The sequence below is a fragment of the Emydura macquarii genome, unplaced genomic scaffold (assembly GCF_026122565.2).
Source record: "Emydura macquarii macquarii isolate MOO-44397 ecotype Brisbane River unplaced genomic scaffold, CSIRO-AGI_Emac_v2 contig_1229, whole genome shotgun sequence".
In the NCBI taxonomy this organism is placed as follows: Eukaryota; Metazoa; Chordata; order Testudines; family Chelidae; genus Emydura; species Emydura macquarii.
In genome coordinates this window covers 689,376-712,040 of record NW_027131366.1, presented here as the reverse complement: position 1 = coordinate 712,040, position 22,665 = coordinate 689,376, and the positions used below count along the sequence as shown (strand labels likewise).

The 22,665-nt window shown below is 39.6% G+C and overlaps 1 protein-coding gene across 2 annotated transcripts in view; it reads left to right on the top strand.

The window, feature by feature from the left end:
* Positions 1-22,665, top strand: part of UNC79 (unc-79 homolog, NALCN channel complex subunit) — a 139,361-nt gene that overhangs the window by 4,104 nt on the left and 112,592 nt on the right. For both annotated transcript variants that reach the window (XM_067547041.1, XM_067547040.1), the window contains exons 2-8: positions 3,488-3,608; positions 9,517-9,821; positions 12,258-12,428; positions 15,338-15,430; positions 17,055-17,110; positions 17,849-17,978; positions 20,003-20,067. In XM_067547041.1, the coding sequence (XP_067403142.1) occupies positions 3,488-3,608; positions 9,517-9,821; positions 12,258-12,428; positions 15,338-15,430; positions 17,055-17,110; positions 17,849-17,978; positions 20,003-20,067 (941 nt within the window). The remainder of the gene's footprint in view (positions 1-3,487; positions 3,609-9,516; positions 9,822-12,257; positions 12,429-15,337; positions 15,431-17,054; positions 17,111-17,848; positions 17,979-20,002; positions 20,068-22,665) is intronic.

The following is a 22,665-nucleotide window of genomic DNA, read 5'->3' as shown; positions in this document are numbered from 1 at the left end:
GTCAATGATACTTGTCATTAGGCCTAACATCACAGTGCTCCTGTGGAGCTGAGCTATTGCACAGAATAACGTCCAATGACAGCAAACAACCTGAAGGTTGCCAGTTAATTCCCCCCACCCCCAATAAAAACTGGCATCTGCTCATGGTAAGTAATGTTCTGGGAATGCCCAGTTCCCTCCATTTTCCTACCCAGGACTTTGAAACAACCAAGGAAACCATTTCCAAAGAATCCAACCCAGACTTTACACTTGACTCAGTACAGGCTCAAAGAGGAGTTTGGGAGTTTAGTTACCACTGTGTAGGAGCACCTACAGTGTGGAGATAGTCATTGAAGCTAGCAGATATTTACTTCAACATCTGAAAATGTAGATTGCTAAAGCTGAGCTCCTAAATCCATATTTAGACACATCAGTACAAAAGACCTGATTTTCTAAAGTGCTGAGCACCTGTAGTTCCTATTGAAGACAATAGGATTTGTGGGTACTCAGAAATTTTGAAAATCAGTTACTTATAATCCAATGCCTGCACTGGATTTAGGATACTATTTTTAGGTACCACGATTTACAGTTTACTTTAGTGCTTTCATTCAAAAAACTCTCAGTAACCTCTGACATAACAATAACATTTCTATGGACTTATAGCAAAAGCAACATGAAGTGATTAATTTTACAAACAAAATTATCTAGCTATTGCATTATGAATGTTCTTTTATTTTGACTGATTTCATTTGGGCACTAACCCTTGTTGTAGAAATAAACAGGTTTCCTCCTTTGCATAAAACAGCACTCCCGAGATGCTTTGCCCTCTCTTGAAAGCAAGTGGCTGTAGAAATGAAGGTGGCTGTTTAAAATACAGCTTGACTAATAACTTTGGCAGTGGTTTTCCTGTTTTAGTTATGGACATCTGACTGCATAGCATGGCACCTGCAATGAACAGTACATCCAGTTGTGAGTTGTTCTTTGGTTGGGAGCTCTGATTTGTGACCTGATTATTTTACAAATCTGCTAGGCTTCATATCCTTTAATCCGGGGAGAGTGGCATCACAAACAACATTTAGTAAATAGAAAAGGTTCTCTCCTAATCTAATCTATGTATTTATATGACTCTCATTATCATGGTATCTAAGCACCTATGCAAAAGACATTCTGTTCTATGTACTCTAGTTGTCTAACAAGATTTTGGGAACAGGGATCTATAATCTTACATATTTGTAAAGAGTCAACTACACCTATAAGGCTCTATCAATAAACAGTAATGATATACATTATACGCAGGGAGAATACATGGGGTACTAGAAAAGTTTTATCCATTTAAATCTGAGGTGCCTATTTTGCTCACAAGTGGAGAACTAGATGCACCAGTTTTGCAAATCAGAATGTCATAGATATAGTGGTGGAGGGAAAGAAACCGTTCCTTTACCTTGCACAATCCCTGAATAAGATTTAACACATTCTTTATGCTATAGTCATTCAGAGCTTGTAACATGATTTTTGCTACTGGATTCTTTAGCCTTCTGTTTCATTGGTCACACCCATCTGTACTGTACTGTACTGAGTCCACTGAATGGATAGCTGAGGACAAAATTTGACTATAATGATCCAGGAGACCATCAATACCCAGCTTGGATGCACAAATGTAGTTTTTGTGCAAAAACCTTGCTTGTGCAAAGATGCACAAAATTGCACACTGGAAAAAAAGGAGACTTTGAGGGGACTTTTTTGTATTATCCCAATTCTGCTTCCATTGAAGTCAATGGGATTTTAACATTGACTTCAATAGGAACAGAGTCAGGACAGTGCTGAGTGCCTGGAAAATTCCACCCATAATGTTCCTCATTGTAGAAAGAAAAGTGAATATGCACTTTGGAGTTCTTTCTCTCTGAGAAAAGAGTTAAAGCATTTAAAATCTTTAGCTTTGCTGACAATTATTATGTCATGTTGTCCAGTCTCAGAGAATGACAGCAACAAAGTGACGTAATGAAGTAGCATCAGTGTTTCATAATAACAAAAATGTTGACCCTTTCCATAGCTATATTGTATTTGTTTGCTGTGGTATTGTACAGAAAGTAGGTGTGCCCTCTAAGTCTTGGCCTATAACTGATTTACATGTTGAGCTTTCTTTACAGTTAACCACACACTGGCTTTTATGGTAGAAAATAGAAGACCACCTGTCCATTTGCAGGTATTCTATCATGAATAAGGCTAATAAGAACAGGACTGTGTGGAATCAGTGGAGAAGATAGAATTCAACCACTGTTGAGATTTATTCCCGTCTGTCTCTTGTCATCATATGACAGTGGGAAACAACAGACAGAGTTGCTTTCATCTAACACTGAGCAAGGAACTTATTAGAATAAGGAAAATGCTATTCCTCCTAAAGCTACTATTTCTCTCCCTGCACTTCATTGTAGAAAAACTGCTCTGAATCATCCCTGACCCCACCTCCAGGCTGCCTGCTATAGATTTAAATAAACGGCTGCCTGCTATAGATTTAAATAAACGGTACATATATTCTTACATCATTGATTCACTACATGGCCCAGAACAAACCTCTGAGTCTTTCTCTGCCTCAGGTTATCCATCTATAAATTGACAGCAGTAATACTTATCTATCTCATGTGGGTGTTGTGTGACTTACTGAATCAATAATTATTGTTCCCTCTTTTTGACCCGAGTGGCTAGTCAAAATTTGGAATCCTGTAGGTATTCCACTTGGGAGCAGAAATAGGTGATAGGTATTTCATGGATACAGTTTATTTTGTTTACAAAGAATGTGCAAAGTCCTGTGTCTCTGAGCACAGAAGGAAACAAATATCTTCTTTTGCTCACAGCACCAAGAGCAGTCTTTTCAGCCTGAACCTCTGACCAAAAAGCTCTCTGCAGGTTTCTTCCAGGGTCATCCAAATGCCTTCAGCTACTCCTGCAGGCACTCTCTCTCACTCAGTCAATCTGTTCTTGCCTGACCTTAGTTTCAGTGTGATCTCTTTTCTGTTGCACCCACATACCTACTCAAAACAATACTAAGACAAGAGCTCCTGGGCAGGTTCTCACACACCTTTTATCTTAGTTGGGGCTTATGCTTATACTATAGTTGTGTTAATTGAAGCTTGAGTTCACGTCTACCAATCTCAATGAAATCTGAACTCAACCCATAACAAGGTTTCACCCAACTCATAACATTATGAATGAAGCTTGAGATCCATGAATGGAAAACACTAGACAGGCACTAACTGTTAGTTTGACTTGTTAGCACAGAGTAGGACTAAAACAGATTTAAAAAATACTGTATAAAATGCTTCCCTTTTTTCCTCCTTCATTGGCGTATTCAATTCATTCAGTCACTATAAAGGTTGGAAAGACTTGTCTCTTAGGTTTAGTTCACTGCATGAATTTTAACAACCCAATGGTGGTAGAAAACTGATACAGTGTCTTAATAACCTGAACTAAGCCTAATGAAAGTCTCTGTGTTTTTGTTTTTCTTATCCAGTTGCTTCCAAGATTCGTTACCTACAGGAATACCATAACCGTGTTCTTCACAACATTTATCCTGTGCCCTCTGGAACTGATATTGCAAACACTCTGAAATACTTTTCTCAGACTTTATTGAGGTAAGTTTTAAATTATGCTTTTTCAGAAAAAATGTTAGGGGAAATTTATTGATTTCTTCTTGGTTAATGGATCTTATGGATCAATGCTCGACCAGAAGGAGTCAGCTGAGTTCAATATAATACAAAATATGGTATAAATAAATTACTGTAGTGGCTGTTGCCCAATTTGCCCAGTTGAGCTGCTTATTGAGTGGCTGGTTCTAAAACAAAACCTGGTTTGCTTGGCCCTCCAATAGGTTAGTGGGGTGCACACGTGCTTAAAGTAAAGAAGAGAGGAGGTTGCTATAAAATGTCACAAGTTTGACTGTGACCTCTGATGATCCTAAAACTGGAGGATCCTACTGAAATGAGCCTTTGCAGCAGAACTAGGAGCTGAGCTGTCCCATAGTTCAATAGGCTCTCAGATGTGGATTTTGGTTCAGCCTATTATAGCAATGGACATAGGCCCAAAGTTTGGATCCATATCTGGATCAGAATGATGTTTCCAGTTCAGAGTTGCTCTGATCTAGGGATTTGGTTTAGTCCACTCTAGTTGTAATATATAAATGGGACTATGTCTACACTGATGGCAGCAAAGTTGCCGCTGTCAGATCGACTTATCTAGATCAATAGAGCGGTCAGTGAAGACCCGCTCAGTAGATCCAGAAGTCGATGTTATTAATCCACCCCCGCACATGGCGTAGCGCTGTGTCAACAGGAACACGGTTCCTGTTGGCGCAGGGCAGTGAAAACAGCGTGCAGAAGAGAAGCACAGCAGTCAACGGGAATTATGCAAGTTCTTTGTGTACTTTGCATAACTCCTGTCGACTCGCGGATCGCGGAGGTAAGTGTAGACAAAGCCTAAGTAGGTACTAAGTATGATTAGAGAATAGTTTTAGATAGGTGAGATGACCTTTCAACTTGTTTAAGAGAGCTATATAATAAGTATGGGACTTCATTAGGAACATTACAATTTTCCCACAATATAATGGATTCATTGACCTAAATTTTCAAAGTGGCTATAAGATGGCCTTTGATATTGCAGATGTAATTTTTTATATGCCCACATTTTTTGTGGCACAAGTTTTCATACACAGATAGTTGTGAGTTCAAGCTGCATTTATGTGTATAACTACCTGCACCTGCAAAAATATATACACTTGGAAAATTGTGCCCCTTGTTTCAAAGGCTGCTTTGGAAGTTTGGCCATTTATATTGTCCTGGAGAGAAGAAATATTCTCTCTTGCTCTAAAAAATGTTAACAAGCAAGTATTAAAACTGAATGAAAAACTCAGATCTTGTTTCTATGTTAAGTGAAAAAATATAGATGTATGCAGAAATCCCTTCTTGGCTGCAAATTCTCAGGAGCTTTGTCTATACTTCACATTCCTAGATTTCATGAACAGAATAATTTAACCATCATGAAATTTTTAGCTCACTGAATATTTTAGGGTGATGAACACACATGTGTTAATTTAAAGTTCTTTTTTAAGTCCAAAAAATGGAATGATGTTCAATTAATATGTTACATTAATAACCAAAAATCTTTAGAGGGATATTGAGAGTAGCTAGGAAATGTGGTTCTTATTCCATGTCAGTGTATTTTTAACTGGCTAATCAATGAAAACATTTGAAAATCAGGCAAACACTGCACATAAGACTCCGTGCAGCAAAACAGTCTCTGCATAAGCTCTGTGGGCCCCCAAGCTATTCAGCTGTGCAAATTGTTCTGGATTCAGAGCATGTACTCTCCCTCTCACCTCTCATTATGACTTGCTCAAGGCTATATACATTAGGATAATCCCTATTTGGGTGGAACTCCATTAGTGGCAGTACTGTTGGAATTTGCAGCATAGAAAAAAGATGCAAACATTTTTCCATTTTGTCACCTAACTCAGCTCAGAGCAGCACACTGCACAGTGTATTCTTGGTGACAAATTCTTCACACCATATGAGCATTCAAGTTTCTGAGCTGAGTGAAACAGCTACAGTTTTATAGGTTAAAAAAAGCAGAATTTAGAGGTCTGCACAACTCCCTTTTACATGTGACTGTTTTAAGTCTGCATAATTATTAATTCCATATGAAGGAAGTAATTTCATTTAACTTCTTTATATCATGCTAGAGTTTGGACTGAACCAAAATCTTGGTACTGAGTACCGTGAAATTGATAAGGATTGAGGTGGTGCTTACAGATCTGGATAATTTCATAGATGGCCTCTTTCTTTATAATGGACAAATCAAAATGCTGAATCTGAACATCCCCAAAGTTAGGGAGAGTGTATTAGAAATCCAATCATGGACCCAGAACTGAATTTCATATAGGCCACTACTTGTATCCTTAAAATAGGCCAGATCAAATCCCCAGTCCAGGTCTCCTTTAACTTTGGGGTGTTTGAAATCTGGTTCTGGCCCTGAGTACTGTAATGTGAGCCCACCACAACTTCATACACATTTTCACACTAAGACAGGAATTAGACAAAACACCTTACCCTACACTGAATGTGGCAAGTGGAAAGAAGGGAATGCCTGCCCAGTGTATGTAGTTTCCCTTTCAGGGACCTTAAATAGGCTTATCCTAAACAAACATGTCAAAATCCTGGCTTGCTCAAGATTTTGTTCACGGGTTTCCCTGAATGGCTCGCATCCCAAGTCTTCTTTCTGCCTCCCATACTAGGAACCTGTCCACAGTCGTTATTACACAGCGCAATATAAAACCTAGACAAATAAACCCCATTCAGTTGTTTAGCATACTAAGCCTTAGCAGATGTAGTTTTTGCAACCGGTTGTACCTTTTTGACAATACAGTTATTTTTCTGAGTTATAAACACATTGACTTAGTTTTTCCGAATGGCGTAGCCCCACTGTTTTGGGTCAAAGTCATATCTGGTATAATGCCATTAGCTTCAGTTTAGTGGCAACAGGAATTAACTCGGTCCTTTGGTTTATATACATTTGAATGTGTAACAGGCTCGGGAGGGAGTGGGAAGAAATGGCTATGATTGAAAAAAGTGAGGAATTTACTTTTTATGACTAAACATCATATAAAATCACCATACACAACGCATAACACATTGAATCATTTAACTCCTCCTCAATTTTCTCTTTGGGCAGAAGCATTTCTTTACATTACAGCATGAATTTAAGTTTCATGCATTACTCATTTCCAGCCTTTTCTCCCTCATTTGAGGATTGACCTAGAACATCATAAGCCTCTTGTAGAACACCTGCTTCTTTCTTGTTATCTTAGAAAAAACTCCCTCTGTGCACTTCTTAAATATAGACAAAATTCTTTACTTAATGAACAGTTAGATCTGCGCAAGATCTTTTTACTGCTTTCCGGTGTGTGGGGAAATGCAATTTCTCTTGCACCGTTTCTCAAAGAAACTCCTCTGGAAGGTAGCAAATTTGGAGAATGGCCTAAGTTGCAGCAAGGGTACCCAAATTTTGACCAATTGAGAGATGTATTGGCAACTCATTTGCATATAGTGGAACAGATTCTATATGGAGGTGGCCTACAGATATTACAGGTTCCAGCATATCATGCTCCATTTTGAGTAGAAAAGGGAATGAGCTACAGTGGCCAGATCTGAATCTGCAGCCAAACTTTCTCAAAGTACAGGAGAGTTATTGGAGCTGGAGTTTTGACTGGTCACATTATAGAGCTTGGGGTCAGCTGCAGATCCAGATCCATAGGTCTTCTGAGTTTAGGGGTGAGAGGAACTCATCTCTAATACCTGAATTGAATAGAAGGCCTCTATGATCAAGATGGATATTGTATGCTGGGAACTGTAGTCTCCATGAGTCCCACTTCCATATTAAGGATGTTAGCCATCTCTGCCTTACACTTTCCAAAACAAGGATTTATTAATGCTATAATGTCCCTCCTGGAAGGATTGCTCTTGGGGGGCAGCACTTCTGGGGAGTGAGGTCTGTTGGCATGTGAAGGAACTGGAGATGGTGGGTAACTGAGTAGTATCTGTTCGCAGACAGGAGTTGAATGTAATTTAATACCTGTACATCTTGAATCAGGAGCTGCAAAATGTAGCAAATGAAAGTCAAACAAATTAAAAAAGCAAATCAGAAAAAGAAGAATCAGCACTCTGATAATTCGCTTTTAAAATCCTCATGGATCTTGGCCGGTTTACTGATCTGATATAATAAAAATGGTCATAACAGTCTTATTATCACTTTTCTTGGACTGGACATTGGGTAACAGAAACCAAAATAATTTACAGAGACCAGGCACAATGAGAAAAAATAAATGATTCAGTAACTTTTCTTAGGGTAGATTATATTGTATCTACTGTATATAACATCTGCATACTTGACAGATCAGGCATGCCTGACTGTAGCCATCTTTCCTCAGAGATGTAATTGTAAAGACTTTAATATATAAGGCAAATAAACCAGACCCTCTCTTGCAAACACTTAAGCACATGTGAAACTTTCTCTTGTGAGTTGTCGTGAGTAGAATTACATGTGTGTTTAAGTGTTTGGAAGATTGGGGCCTGAATTCTGTTCTGTGTATATGGAGGATTTTCAAAAGCGCTTACCATTGACCTAACTCTGCTCCTCTGAAGTCAATGGATGTTTCTATGCCACACCTATACTTTACAACTTTTAATACTGACTTCAATGGGAGTAGAGTTAAGCCAACACTGAACACTTTTGGAAGCTCACCCTACAGGTAAAGCTGATATAAAACAAGTGGAATATGGTTTAATATATTAAAATAGTGTATGATACTTTATGGGAGCATGAAAAGTTTATTAGCTAACCCTATAATGCATATTCACTTTCTATTAGGTGAGCCAAAATATAGCTTTGTTGCTTAAGCAGCAATTTATTCTATTTTTAAAATTAATAATCATTTCAGAAATATTGGACTAACATGTTTATAACAATTTTAAAAAGACATAGCAAGCTGGTTGATTTTTAGCCTCTATTTTGATGCCCATTAAACCATTTTTAATTTTTGAAATGATCTTTCCTTTAGTTTGTAGTGAGTTTTGTTGAATAATAACGTAAGTAGCAGCAGGAATGTATGATAACACACTGTCTGATGTGCAGTTCTATAACTGGTATTGCTTGCATAGCCCTTAGATTTGGAAGTAACTATTTACCAAAAGAGTGTTTGTATTCATAAAATAAAATGTTTCCTCCCCAAACATGGGCAAAATTAAAAACACACATAAACAACCATTATCATTAGCTCACAAACATATGCTAAAGATCATCTACTATATATTATTTTATAGCTTCTCCAAATGTAGTTTAGTTAACATTTTAGAAATATTATATTATTTCTAAATCCATGTGCCTGTTGAAACTTCATTATCTCAAATGATACTGATGGAATGTCATGAAACAGTATCATAAAATACATACAGACATTATTTTGATGCAATAAACATGTGATTTTTAAGACTATCTTAACAAACCCACATGTTTATTCTTTGCTAAAACATGTTTCTGAAAGTGCCACACCTATATTTTACAAGTTTTCAGTCCCTTGGTTCAGATAATCTTACTGAAAAAGTATTTCCCCCAAACCTTTTCAGAGCAAAATCCCTAGCTATTTGGACACAGCTATTCTTTTCATAGCAAGCTATTCGATTCCCAAATTTTGCTTCACTGTGAAACATGGGTATGGCACTGAAACATGCATTTTTATATTTTTGCTCCTTATGAACCAGATAACACATGAGATGCAATGGAAATTTTCACAAATGGCAATTTTTAATTTTATTATCTTGAAGCATGGAAGTGAATGGTTGCTAGATTTGCAAACACACTGGTATTGGTAGAAATTGCATCTGATGTGGGGTGTATCTGGTGTTTTATTATTTGTTTTATAGTGTCATTTCAATGTAATGTGCTGTTCTTTGTGTCTTTGTTGTCTCTTTTTTTTCTTTGTCCCCCCAACAGCATTTTGTCCCGCACAGGGAAGAAGGAGAATCAAGATGCCTCCAATTTGACAGTGCCCATGACCATGTGTCTTTTTCCTGTGCCATTCCCACTCACCCCATCTCTAAGACCACAGGTCAGTTCCATCAACCCTACTGTTACTCGCTCCCTCCTTTACAGCGTCCTGCGAGATGCTCCATCTGAACGTGGCCAGCAAAGTCGTGATGCTCAGTTATCAGACTACCCCTCATTGGACTATCAAGGACTTTACGTGACACTGGTGACTCTGCTGGATCTAGTTCCTTTGCTACAGCATGGTCAGCATGGTAAGCAGGCCTTTGAATCCTTACTGGACACGTAGATCCTGTGCTTTGAATCCATGTGTGGTACGTAAGGCCTGGTCTACACTACACAGTTAGGTAGATGTAAGCTGCCTTGTGTCAACCTAGCTGTGGAAGTGTTTTCACCTAAATTTGGTTCCTGCCTACAAAAGTGCCTAGCTGAGTCATGGTCGATGCAATTAGGTGACGCAGTGTCAGCATAGACATTGCATTGCTTACATCGACTGTTACTGGCTTTCAGGAGCTGTCCCACAATGCTCCACACTGACAATACAATTGATACAAGTGCTCCTGGTGAGGATGCGCACCACCAACACAAGGAGCCAAGTGTGCACGCACGCGCATAAGTGATTAAATAACTGCAGTGGCTGTATGCCGAGGTAAGTTAAGGCAACAATTTTGTAGTGTAGACATGGCCTTAATAAAATAATAGAGATGGGCCTCAACTGATCTGGATTTTGAACTTCTTTAAAAAAATGGAAGTATTTTGATCTGGCCTTTTGGTTTGACTCCACTGAAGAAGCAGGGCCTATTTGCCAATTGTGGATCTGGCTTTGGGTTTGGATTCTGGAGCCTGCTAATGTTCAGGGATGTGCAGATCAGTGGGTTTGGCACAGGCCCATCTCTAAGTAAAACGCAATGTAGATTTGATAAAAGATCTTAATAGCATTTTAACGATGTAATAGAGACTGGATTAAATGTCATTGGGTAAAAAGAAAGGGTTGTGAGTCTGAATATACAGAAAAAGAATTTTTTGTACAGCGTTTTGAATCAGCTCATCACAAAATTTATGAGATTGTGGTCACGTGTTGCTATTTATATTGTTCTTAGTCAATTCCTCCAGTATTCAATTTTGAAGACTGTGGTTATCTTTATTGAAAGCCTGGAGCCCAGTTCTCCCCATCTCAGGATACCAGTATCTACCATGGTTTCCATGGGTGTTACTTGTACACTTGAGGTGGAGAGAACTGTGTTCCAGGCTGCTAAGTTCTGGTATGTCTATGAATTAATTGCAGGAAAGTTTTCCCTGTTGCTTTCAGAATTCCTTTTGGATTGATAGTATCATATTTTGATTCCAATAGAGATATAGAAAGAGATGGTATGATGTATGTACAGCAGATTAAAATTTACAATGAAACTCGTCATTTATTTCTTCCTTCATTTTAGTAATTTCTTTAATAAAATGTAGTTATCAGAACAACTTTGATCTGTTGGGCAAGAACAATGCTGTTGTGCCTTCAGCCAGACCATCTGTATTTTGATCCTGTCAGATTTTTCTGGGCCATATCTGTACCTAGGACATATTGTGTGAGATGCTGAACATCTTTTGCAAGAGAGAGACACTCTGCATCCTGCAGTATCTGGCCTTTGCATGGAGGACCTTTAAGGAACACTAAAATGGAGTACATTAATGATTGTTAGAACTTATAGAGTGCTTTTCAGCCATAGATCTCTAAGTGCTTTACAAAGGTGGGTATAATTATTCCCAGTTTACAGATGGGGAAACAGGCACAGGCTGCCTAAGTGACTTGCCCAAGGGCATACAGTGAGTTAGTGGCAGAGCTTGGACTAGAAACCCAGGTGCTGCAGGAGCTGTTTTTTGTGATTTATAGGAATACAGGAATTGCCAGAATGTATCAAGCCTCTAGTCCAGTATCCTGTCTCTGGCTGTGGCCAGCACTAGATGCTTCAGGGGAAGGCAGATGTAGGAGAATCTGCCCCCACATATAGGTCTGATCCTGATCTCTAATAGTTAGAGATTGGCTTAAGCCCTAAAGCACAAGGTTTAATATTCCTTCTGTATAATTAATTATGATAACTCTGAAAATATTTGATATCCATATAAGTATCCAATCCCATTTTAATCTTGGTGAGTTCTTAGCCTCAATGACTTACAGTGGTAATGAATTCAGCAGTTTAATCACAAGTTGTTGAAAATACATTCTTCCCTGTGAGTCAGCACAGAACTAGAGCCCCAGTCTGCTCTTTGAATGAGATTTAAAATTTTGATTCTGATTTCCTGTGGCCGTGAACACTTCTATTGCACTTTTTGCAAGATGGGTCAGTTAATATACCAATGTCCTGGCCAAATTCTAACTCTGATAATGACGTTCTCTCAACCTAAAACCACACCTCCATCCCTGCTCCTGTGTTGGTTATACAGCGTTCATTTTCCCTCTAAACTGTTGCTATTTGCTGTTAAACAACTGTCTCCTTCCACTCTAGAAGGGAACTCATTATAATGGTGGGTGAAGTGATTCCTGTGTGGTGTTTAAATATCAACTAAATTTGTAAACAACTTTGGGAGAGAGAGGCAATTTAAGTGTAAATTATTATGATAGTTTTGTAAACAGTCAAATAAAAAACACATCTTTTTTTTCTAATATAATGATGCTCTGTTTATTGAATTTTCTTTGACAGATCTTGGACAGTCAATTTTTTACACAACGACATGTTTGCTTCCTTTTCTTAATGATGACATCCTGAGTACTTTGCCCTATACAATGATTTCAACATTAGCCACCTTTCCACCATTTCTGCACAAGGATATTATAGAGTATCTCAGTACATCTTTTCTGCCTATGGCTATATGTAAGTGGAGTTCATTCTAATAATGTTACATTTCAGAAAGAAAGTAGGTTTTTGATATAATGTTAAACCATAGTTATCAATGTTTTATTTATCATGGGGATGTGGTTACATATTAATCCACTTGCTTTACCTACAAAAAATAATACAGTATGGCTGCTCTAACCAGGGGAAATAGTTATACAGCATTTCGACTTTTTATATTGTATAACTAGGTTATTTCTTTTTCACTTAAAGAATGAAATAAAGCATCTTGAAGTGCTATATTGTACTTATTACACACAGAGAGCTTCCACTGACAGCAGTGAGAGTCCTGAATACAGAGCAAACGTACACTATGTTCCTTAAAATACAGATGCAACAGCAATATGTATAACATTTGCATCAGGATAAAATTCTGCCTTTAGATGCACATCAACGACTACTGCCAATATAACCGATGGACATCCAATGGCAGAATTTGACTCCATCTATTTATCTGATTGTTTTGTACTAAGTAATTATGGATGCCAATGGAGTATGTTCTAACTGTAATTGACAGGAATGGATCTGATAGGCAGTTGCTTTTCTGCTTTTCTTTTAAAGGATATTGAATTACTGCATAAAAGTCAAATCCTTGCAAGCTGTGGATCCAAAGCAGTACTGACTAGCTGTATTTTGAACACACTCTATATACCCGATAAAAACTTGGTGACTGTTCAGTAACTGCTTTAAATACTCTATACATCTTTTCATGTTTCACAAATTTGAGAAAGGGGACAACAACAAGAGTCAGTTGCACCATAACCAGCAAAATTCCCCTTTCTTATCTGCCCTATAGATCTGTGTTGTTGCAGTGTTGTTGTAGCCATGTTCATTCCATGCTATTAGAGAGACAAGGAGGGAGAGGTGTAATACCTTTTATTGCACCAACTTCTGTTGGTGAGAGAGACAAGTTGGTCCAATAAAAGATACTACCTCTCCTACTTTGTCTCCTTTATAGACTTTTATCTAAGACTATGAACTATTTCTGCATTCAGAGCTCCATTAATAGTACTGGGAGCTTTGCACAGCAAATGTCTACAGAATATTGGAAGAAGCATGGTTTAGTGTCCTAATGCGTAGGACTCTGGGGAGGTCAGTCATCTAATATTCCTGGCTTTCCCACAGATTTGCTGTGTGACTTTGGGCAGGCCACTTAACATCTCTGTACCTCAATTTCTCCATCTGTAAAATGGGAATAATAATACTTCCCTATGTCATGAGGATCTTCTGAGGCTTAATTCTATAATGTTTTGTAAAGTTCTTTGAAATCATGCATGGAAGTGTTGTTGTAGTCATGTTGATCCCAGAATATTAGATAGAGAAGGTGGGAGAGGTAATATCTGTTATTGGACCAACTTCTGTTGGTGAAAGAGGTCCTGTAGAATTACAAATCAATATGCAATACCCTCACTGTGGTGTAAAGAATCTTGCACTAAAGCGTTTATCTATCCATTATGCTAGCCTGTGAAAAATGCATCCAATGTATAACTTTTTGTAGAGTGCGCCTCCAATCTGTATTTCCTCAAATCTCTAAAACTGTTCTCCAAAACAAGTTATTAAGTCTAATTATCCCTTAAGTTAAATGGATATCAGTCCCTCAGTGGATATGGTACATATGTATCTGAGAACAGTAGTTAGCTAATTGCCTTTTTCTCACACAGCTTTGATCAAATCACTGTATAAATCATGCCAACTCTATATTTTGTTTCTAATAGTGCATGGTACCTTTTCTCTATAGACTGTATTTTAAATGCTAGGTCAGAACTTCCGGAGAGTACGTATTTCGCAATATAAATTCTCACAAACAGATTGTGCCATAATAATATGGGGATTGTTTTGAGCGGCATGTAATTACTGGGATACTGACGTGGCAGAGCAGTAATTAAATCAGAGGTAATATACTTATGGTGCTTTATAATATACTCGGGGTATCAATTAGATTCATTTGATGAGTACTATGGTCTGTGGGTCCAGCCATCTGTAGCACATTGCTGAACTGCTTCTCAGCTTTTCTTCCACTAATCTCACTAGCTCAAGCAGCTCATAATGTCAGCAAAGGGCTCCTCTAAGCCTTTGCTTTGAACTCTGTTCCTGCAATTGATATCAGGAGATGAATGATGGCAGCCCAATAAATACCCTCAATCTTCAGGGCTTTTCCCAGGATCATACCCGGTGGTGACCAGTGGCTCAACATTGGTCAGACAGAGGAGAGCAGCAGAAACTCCAGCTAGGGCCTATTAGGCCTTATCCACAACAATCAAAATCATAGCTCCCATGTTAAAACACTGCTGCTGGTATCAGTGTCCTAGTATAGTTACCCCAGCTAGTGAGTAATGGGATTTTTAAATCTGAGAATAGTATTTAAAATTGTGCTGCCTAGGGACTAATCTATACTATAGACTAGACCGGCAACAGCTAGCACCCTACTCCTCTCCACCCCCTCCCACCATTCTTCAACACCAGTCCTCTCATCATCCCCATTGCCCCACTCGATAGCTTCCCATTGTTTCCCCCAGGACCTAAATCCTAAAAGCAAAGGATTGTGGGATATAGTATGTTGTGGGCTGATATTTTGGCCATTTTGTGGGTTGCAGACTGAAAAAAATTGAGGGAGCCACTGCTCCATAGCAGGGTTTTGCTACCACAACTCTTTAGAAAGAAACCTTACTATTCAGGGGAACTAGGCTAAAACCCTATGATCAAACACCACATCTACAATAGTCTTTCTTTCTTTTGCCATCAGAGAGCTTTTACCCCACTGTGGTTTTTTAAAAAAATCCATGCAGCCCTCATTATTTTATTTGTGTCGGTCAAAATCTAAACTGTGTGGAGATGTCATCTAATTTTTCTTGCTATGTACTAGGAGATATTTTTTGCTTCTCTTTAAGTGGGATCTTCAAGGAGAGAAGGAGTGCCTGCACACGTCAATCTATCTGCATCATCAATGCTAATGATTGCAATGCAGTATACATCAAATCCTGGTATGTATAAATAAATGCACCATTGTTTGTATCTCTCTCTCTGTTAAGGTATGAGTCATGAAATATTACGTCAAAGAAAGTGCTTGAGAACTCAGCTTGCTGGAAGTTCAGACAATGGGAAATGTTCCTCTCACCATGCTGGCATTATGAAATGGGATTTAAAAATAGTCCTTTTAGTTAAAACTTGGCATTTCTGAGACTGGTATTTGAAGCAGCTATGTTACAGATAACTAGGCTTGTCAGAATTCAGTTTTTATTTTTGTATATAATTTTGACAGATAATGTTAATTGTTTATTTTTAAGCATTTTCCCCCTATTTTTATCCATTTAAATTTTCACAGATGTGCAAAATAATGGGTTTTAAGCATTTTTTCCAATTTCTATTGATTCAGATTTCCACAGTTGTGGGAATTGGGGGATTAGAGAATGGGGGCAAGGGTCAGACAATAAATATCTAGTGACAGTAGATGGTGAGACTGAAAAAGTTAAAGCTTTATAACCATTAAAACACAAATTGTCAACATCGCATGTCAAAATATACAAAATAAATACTCTTAAATCCAACTCTAACAAGTTCTCAAGCAGCATTTTTCTTACTCTCCCTATCTGTAAATTTTGATTATTATTGATGGAAATATTTTTTTCATTGGTTTGTGCATGTATGGTGAAATTGAGACTTTAAAGCAGTCCTGCTTATTCTAGGTTAACATCAGAAAATGGGTCTAATATCAGTGCTTAGCAATAGTTACTCAACACTATCAGTCATAAGTAAAGGTAGATAGAATCTATTATATTGTCTCATATACTGGACTCCTATACTGCTGGAGTCACAATTGTTGCTACTTTTTTAGCAAGACAGTAATTGCTGACTCCAGGCTCTAAAATAAACTGTAATTAGTGTAATTGTAATTTAAAAGCACCTGAAGACAAAATCTAATCTCTCTAACACTGGTGCAGCCCCAGTGAAATCAGTGAGGTCACACTATTGTGAAGACAACATTTGACCCATAGGAGTTGACTCTCTTTACTGTAAACAGCTGTCTCCTATTCTATTTATTTATTAAGTTGTGTAGCTATTGAAATGCACCTCGCTGTCTGTGTCATGAACATGTGAAGAAATCTTTCACAATACAACATAATTAATCAATGCTGAATAAAAGTAGGCCACAACCTAGAAATAAGCTATTTATATGACAAAGTTTAAACATGAACTAGATTTTTGTTTGAAATATTTTGCTTTTGACTCCCAGTTCTCTGCTCTAACTACAGCGCTGTTACACCAGAGCTGAATTTGGCACTATATATTTACATATTGCCATAAAAACAAGGTCTAAGTGAATAGGCAGACATTCCTAAAATCAGATGTAGGCAAAGGAACTACTCCATATCTGTGCAAAGAGTCAGTGCCACTATTTGGTACACTAGTAATTCTCACCATTTTACTGCATTTCTTGGCATCAACAAATTACTAATATTTAATTTATAACTCCAGGATAATGAGCCCTTAGCAAGTTAAATTAAACAAAACGTAGAGTCAAGCAACTAAACTAAATGAGACACAAGCCATTTCTTGAATTTGAGTTTCTATTTCAGTGTCATGCTTATATGGTCTTTTCTCTCTCAGTGTATCACTGTCAATTACTGGAATGCCTCATGAAGTATAAGCAAGAAGTATGGAAAGTAAGTTTGTATATACCAATATATACCTTACATAGACAATGTTGTTTATACAATAATGAAAACCAGCCGGTTTGAAAACTGTAGTCACTTTGAGCCAGGAAGTCAGAAGTAGTAATCTCCATATGTGATCCTCTTGCTGAATCTGGGGCAGGAAGGTATTGGTGCTCAGATTGGAATTTATAGATGCTGTTTCATTGTTTCAAATCAGAGCCTGTTTTCTGAATCCTGCTTGAATGTGGCTCAAGTTGGCAAAAATCTCGTAAGAGCAAATGATCTTACCAGTTCATATTGGACAGAATTTTTATGAGGATGGTTTGTAGATATGGAGTAGCACTGAGGCCAGAGGTGATTTAATCTCCATTTTGACCTCAAACCTGTACTCTTATCCTTAGCTTGAACTAAATCTGGATCCAATTATGGATTCAAACACCACCTTTTGGGTCCGCATCTAGAGAGAAGGCTTAATTTGCTAAAAGTTATTCTATATTATATGCATTGTGGTAGCACGTGGAGGCCCCAGTCAAGATCAGAGATCCATTGTGCTAGGTGCTTTACAAACACAGTGGTAGAATTTGTCATCTACTCTCTCTCAAAGAATTTGCAAAGGGTGGAATGCAGACTATAAAATGTATACAATTTTTATATATTTATGTACATTTGAAAACATACATAATGTTCTGGAATGAGTAGTGTTTTCTTACCATACCAACTAAACAGACTACATGTGTCTTTCCTTAGGACTTGCTGTATGTAATAGCTTATGGCCCTTCTCAAGTAAAACCTCCGGCAGTACAAATGCTATTCCACTACTGGCCCAATTTAAAACCGCCTGGGGCAATAAGTGAATACAGAGGGTTGCAGTATACAGGTAAGTGCACAAATCTTTATATAAATCAAAATAAATACAATAAATGAGGTAGTCTGCTGTGTACTACTGTTAGCTAACTCCTGTTGAAGGGATCCCTGATACGGTATTCTGTCGGTACATATATTAAGTATAAGCAGTGTTTATTGCAGTGTGCTTTCAAAAGGTGATGATAATCGATAGTAGTTATGGGTAGTAAAAGCTGGGTTCATATCTAATAAATATAGCATGTTAGTCCCAACATTAACCTGATAATCCTCTCCCCATAAATCTACAGTGCAAAGACCCAAAATGGGATATAAACATACCCAGTAGGTCCCAGAAGGAACCCATTCCATATCCCTTTCCGCTGCCACTTTGGATACTACTTATGTCTCATTTGTTATAGCTGCTGCTGTTGCTTTGACTTCTCTTTTAGCTATTAATGCTAGTGGAGTCAGGTGCTGTTAGGTGCAAACAGAGCTCAGTTCCCAGGGCTGGAAAGGAGGATGTGAGAAATCAGGAAGCGAGACACAAAGCTGACTAGGTGGATGGCACAAGGTCTCATGCCCACCTTCTGCTGTGCCTTTTGCATCGTACATTGATAGGGGGCTGTGATTCTGCTGGGGTGGTTCTTAAGGAGGGGAACTTCCTTTTGCTGCTTGTCAGCTTTAACCCAGTCTCTCTGCTTTGAAGAATCATATTTTAAATGTTGTATTGTCTTTTTAGATTTTTTCCCCTTCATTTTGAGTACAGCTGGGCTGGCAGCAGGACCTTTGTGAACTTGGGTTAGGACCAAATTATGCCACTGGAATGCATCTCTAATATTTGATTACTATCACGTGCTCCATAGTATCCCCTCCCCCTTTTAAATGAGATTAGATTATTGGGATTTAAACGTAGTTCTGGTTTGTACATTACTTGTCTGTGATGTTGTTCATTGTATTATTATGTATTAAATTGTTGTGCAGCCCGTGTAGGGCTCGGTTGTGTCTTTAGGACACAGTATTGCTACCCTGAAGAGATCAAAAATTATGATTCAGACCCCAACAAATCCTGAGATTGTCCCAAAAAATCACGGGTTTTCTAAAATAAAAGATTCTGTTGTGTGTTTTTTGCTCTGTCTTCTGATTTTTGAACTCCCCCTGCCCATCCCCAGTGTGTGTGTGACAGTTATTGTTGCCAACGCTCCCATATTTATTGGGTAAAGTGATTTTGGCTCCTGCTACAAGGAGCTCTCGCCCTCACATCTGCCTTTCCCCTTCCAGCCATTAATTTTGCCCCCTCAGTTCATCCCTCCCCCCTCAGTTCATCCCCCAGCCTCACCTCTGCTTCTCTGTGGTTCTTCACCCACCTCTCCCAGGCCAGGGGGACTGCAGCAGGGTGCCCTCTCCCCTTTCCAGTCTGAGGGGCAGCTTGAGAGGCTGTGGAGGAGCACTGAGGCCATCCTGTCCCTCACATTGCTCACAGGAGGGGATGGAGCATCCCTGAGCAGCTAGTCTGTTTCCCACTCCCATTCTGTGAGAATGGGGTTTCCCCACCCCCCAGGCAGGGCTCAAATTCCGTAGAGGGCTGGAGCTCATGACAAAACCCGAGCTTTGAGGACACAGCCTTTAGTGCGGGTTGGTGTGTTGCTGAGCTGCCCCAGGAACAGCTTAGGGAAAGAAATGTGCTTCAAGGAACCGCAATTTCCAGCCTGCTCCTCTGTGCTCCTGGGGGGTAGTCATCATAAATTAACCCAAAGTCTGGGTACCGTGAAAGAGAGAGGAAAGGACTGCTGGGGAGGGGTCCTATTCCTGCTTTATATTCCTGTGTGGGGGAGTACGGCCCATCTGATAATATAATCCTTTGTGCTTTAGCAGGCGGGCATGTTATGCATTGTCGTTACTATTATGCTTCCTAGGGCAGAGGTCATGTCTTCCTTTGTCTTTGTACAGCACCTAGCCCAATGGGGCCCAGTGTGGATTGGAGTGTCTGGGCACTAGTGTAAATAGTACATATGAATAATATTTATTTGTTTGTTAATCGGCTGTGTTTTGGTTTTGCAGCATGGAATCCCATCCACTGCCAGCACATTGAATGCCATAATGCAATTAACAAACCAGCTGTCAAGGTACCGTCATCTCCACATGACCAGAACTTTGCCCAGTTGAGGGCCTTACTGTACATTTTCTGTAAACCCATGGGTTAAAGATAGGGCCACATTTTGCCTCTGGTCACACACTGATGTCAGTAAGACTTTTATGTAACCAAGGGCCAAATTTGGCATAGAAGTCGCTTGCAGTTACCCAGATCTTTAATGGCCTGCTTTTGCTCCTACTGAAGTCAACTGCAAAACTCCCACTGAGTTCCATAAGAGCAAAAGCAGGAACTAAGATGGCAGCATGGCCTGAGGAGATGAAAGGGCCCAGGAACACATCTTGATTTGGATGGCCTACATAGCCTGGCTGCTCAGAGGAAGATGGAATATTTCATCCTGGAGCCTGCATGAGCTGTGTCCCTATATTAATATGAGGATGGTTGCAGTCCACATGGAAAATCTCTGGAGTGGTTTCTGGCTACCTCAGTGTTATAATTAGTAATATTTTTGAGAAAACGTATTTTCAAAGTGCTTTACAAAGGAGATAAATAGCATCCTCCCCATTTTACAGGAAACAGGCATCACAGAGAGGTAAAGTGACTTGCCCAGGGTCATTCAGGGGGCCAATAGGAGAGTCGGGGCTAGAACTCACATTTACTGAGTCCAAGTCTGGTGCACACTGCCTCCAGTAAAGCTATTTATTTATGACCTAACCAATGTTCCAGGCTTTGTATAAACATTAAAACAATTAAACTGATCAAAACGACACTTGATGGATCTTTCCCTCCCAGCAAACTATTATCACAATGTATTATAATTGCAGAAAAGATGTTCACACTTGACCTCCCTGCTCCCAACATTTTCCACCCAGCATACCCCAACCGCTGCTCCTCATCCAGCCCTTCCCAGTCATTGCCAGTTAGGTTCTCTCATCACTAGAAGAAGTTAACTGGCAGGTGTTGCATTGTGTCCTAAAGGTCACCACAGTCAGACTCTGACCATTCAGAGGGGAGAATAATTCTTAGTGAGATTTACAGTTCCAAGGTTTGTACATGAAAATGCTTAGTGTCTTGAATTGACTTTCATCTGAACTACTTTTTGCTGAAGAAGCAAGATCCCAGCTATGTGGAGATATGTGAATTGAGGCCTATTCTCTCTTAGATTCATGCACAAGCTCTTGTTGACAGAAAGGTGATGAAAGTTGTACCCAAAGAAGAATATACCCTTTGTCACTCATAATTTAATTTAGAATTGATATTATGATGTGTCTGTTAGCGATTGCCTTTGGTCTCCACTGCCCCCTTGTGGCGAAACTGGGTGATACAGAAAGGCTGCTTCAGTTTGTGTCCTTCTCTGGCAGACCTCTCACCGTCCAGTGCTCATCAGTCCTTTGCCATGACCCTAGCCCTCTGGCTGGATTGCTGGTAGTTCTTTCTCCCTTTCAGGGTGCTAATGAGTCCAATGCTTCAGGAAGCCAGTCACCTTAGATGAGGGGCATACAATCATTTACTCTGAGTGTGGCCCGCTTGCTCAAGGCCTTAGTAAACTCTCCTGATGGGTTTAGTAGGGGAACACAGACCTTCCCACTCTCTGGATTTCAGGCCAGGAATCCTGTATAAAGTGGTTGGTGCCAATTTCTCTCAGACCTTCACTGTTTCCCTGGTGTGCTTCCTAACGTGCTCTTCCTGTAGACTGTTCCTCTAGTTCACACCTTGTGTCTTCTCCTTCAGAGGTCTGGTTTCCTGGGTGGCTTCTCACTGGTCTGTTACAGCCACCTCCGGCTCTCTGTGGCTCCATAGCCTCTCTGAGACTCCCCAGCCTATACTTCAAACCGTCCTTATGATTTCCCTTCGTAAGGCAGGAGTGTCCCCCAGCCCTCCTCCTGAAACTGGGGTGGTAATTCAAGCCATCAGCATGTTCCTGTTTCAGACAGGAGCAGGCCCAGATTAATGATATGCACTCTGTGAACTTGCACAGGGCCCACCAGAACACAAAACAACCCCCCAAAAAACAGATGAGCCCTCCCCCGCCAAAAAAACCAACAACAAACAAACAAAAACCCACCCCTGATTGGTGCAACCCTGTGTGCCAGATTGCAATGCTACTCAAATTTGGCCCAGCCACCCCCTGTCATGCTAGAAGGGTAGCTGGGTCAAATTGGAGTTAGTGGCACTGTGACCTGGAGCTTGCCCCCCCGCTTCTACCATAATCACTGGACCAGCAGAAGGCTTGCTGTACATCCCCTCCTAAAAGTCCAGGGGGTGTACTTCCCTGGTCGAGAAACTGTTCTAGGGGTTAGGAGTGGGATGGCAAAATGAAGTTTTCCGTAGAGTGGCAATTGTCTTGTATATCACACGCTCTATCTAGTTTAAGGAAGTCTGGGGGTGCCACCAATTTCCATAGTGCACAGAGCCCCAAAACTCTTTAATCTGGCACTGGATTGGAATCTTCCTAGCTCTCCTTCATGGAGCTGGGGCTGTTGTTTAGGTGGTTAACTGGATCCTTGGGACAGGAGTTCCCCCAGCTCTCTTCTGTGGAGCTAGGAGTTATGGTTTAGTCCAGTTAAAAGGCTTTAGCCAGCTTCGCCTTCAGCTGGGTCCTTTTTCCATTCAACGCATGAGCCTTCTCCTC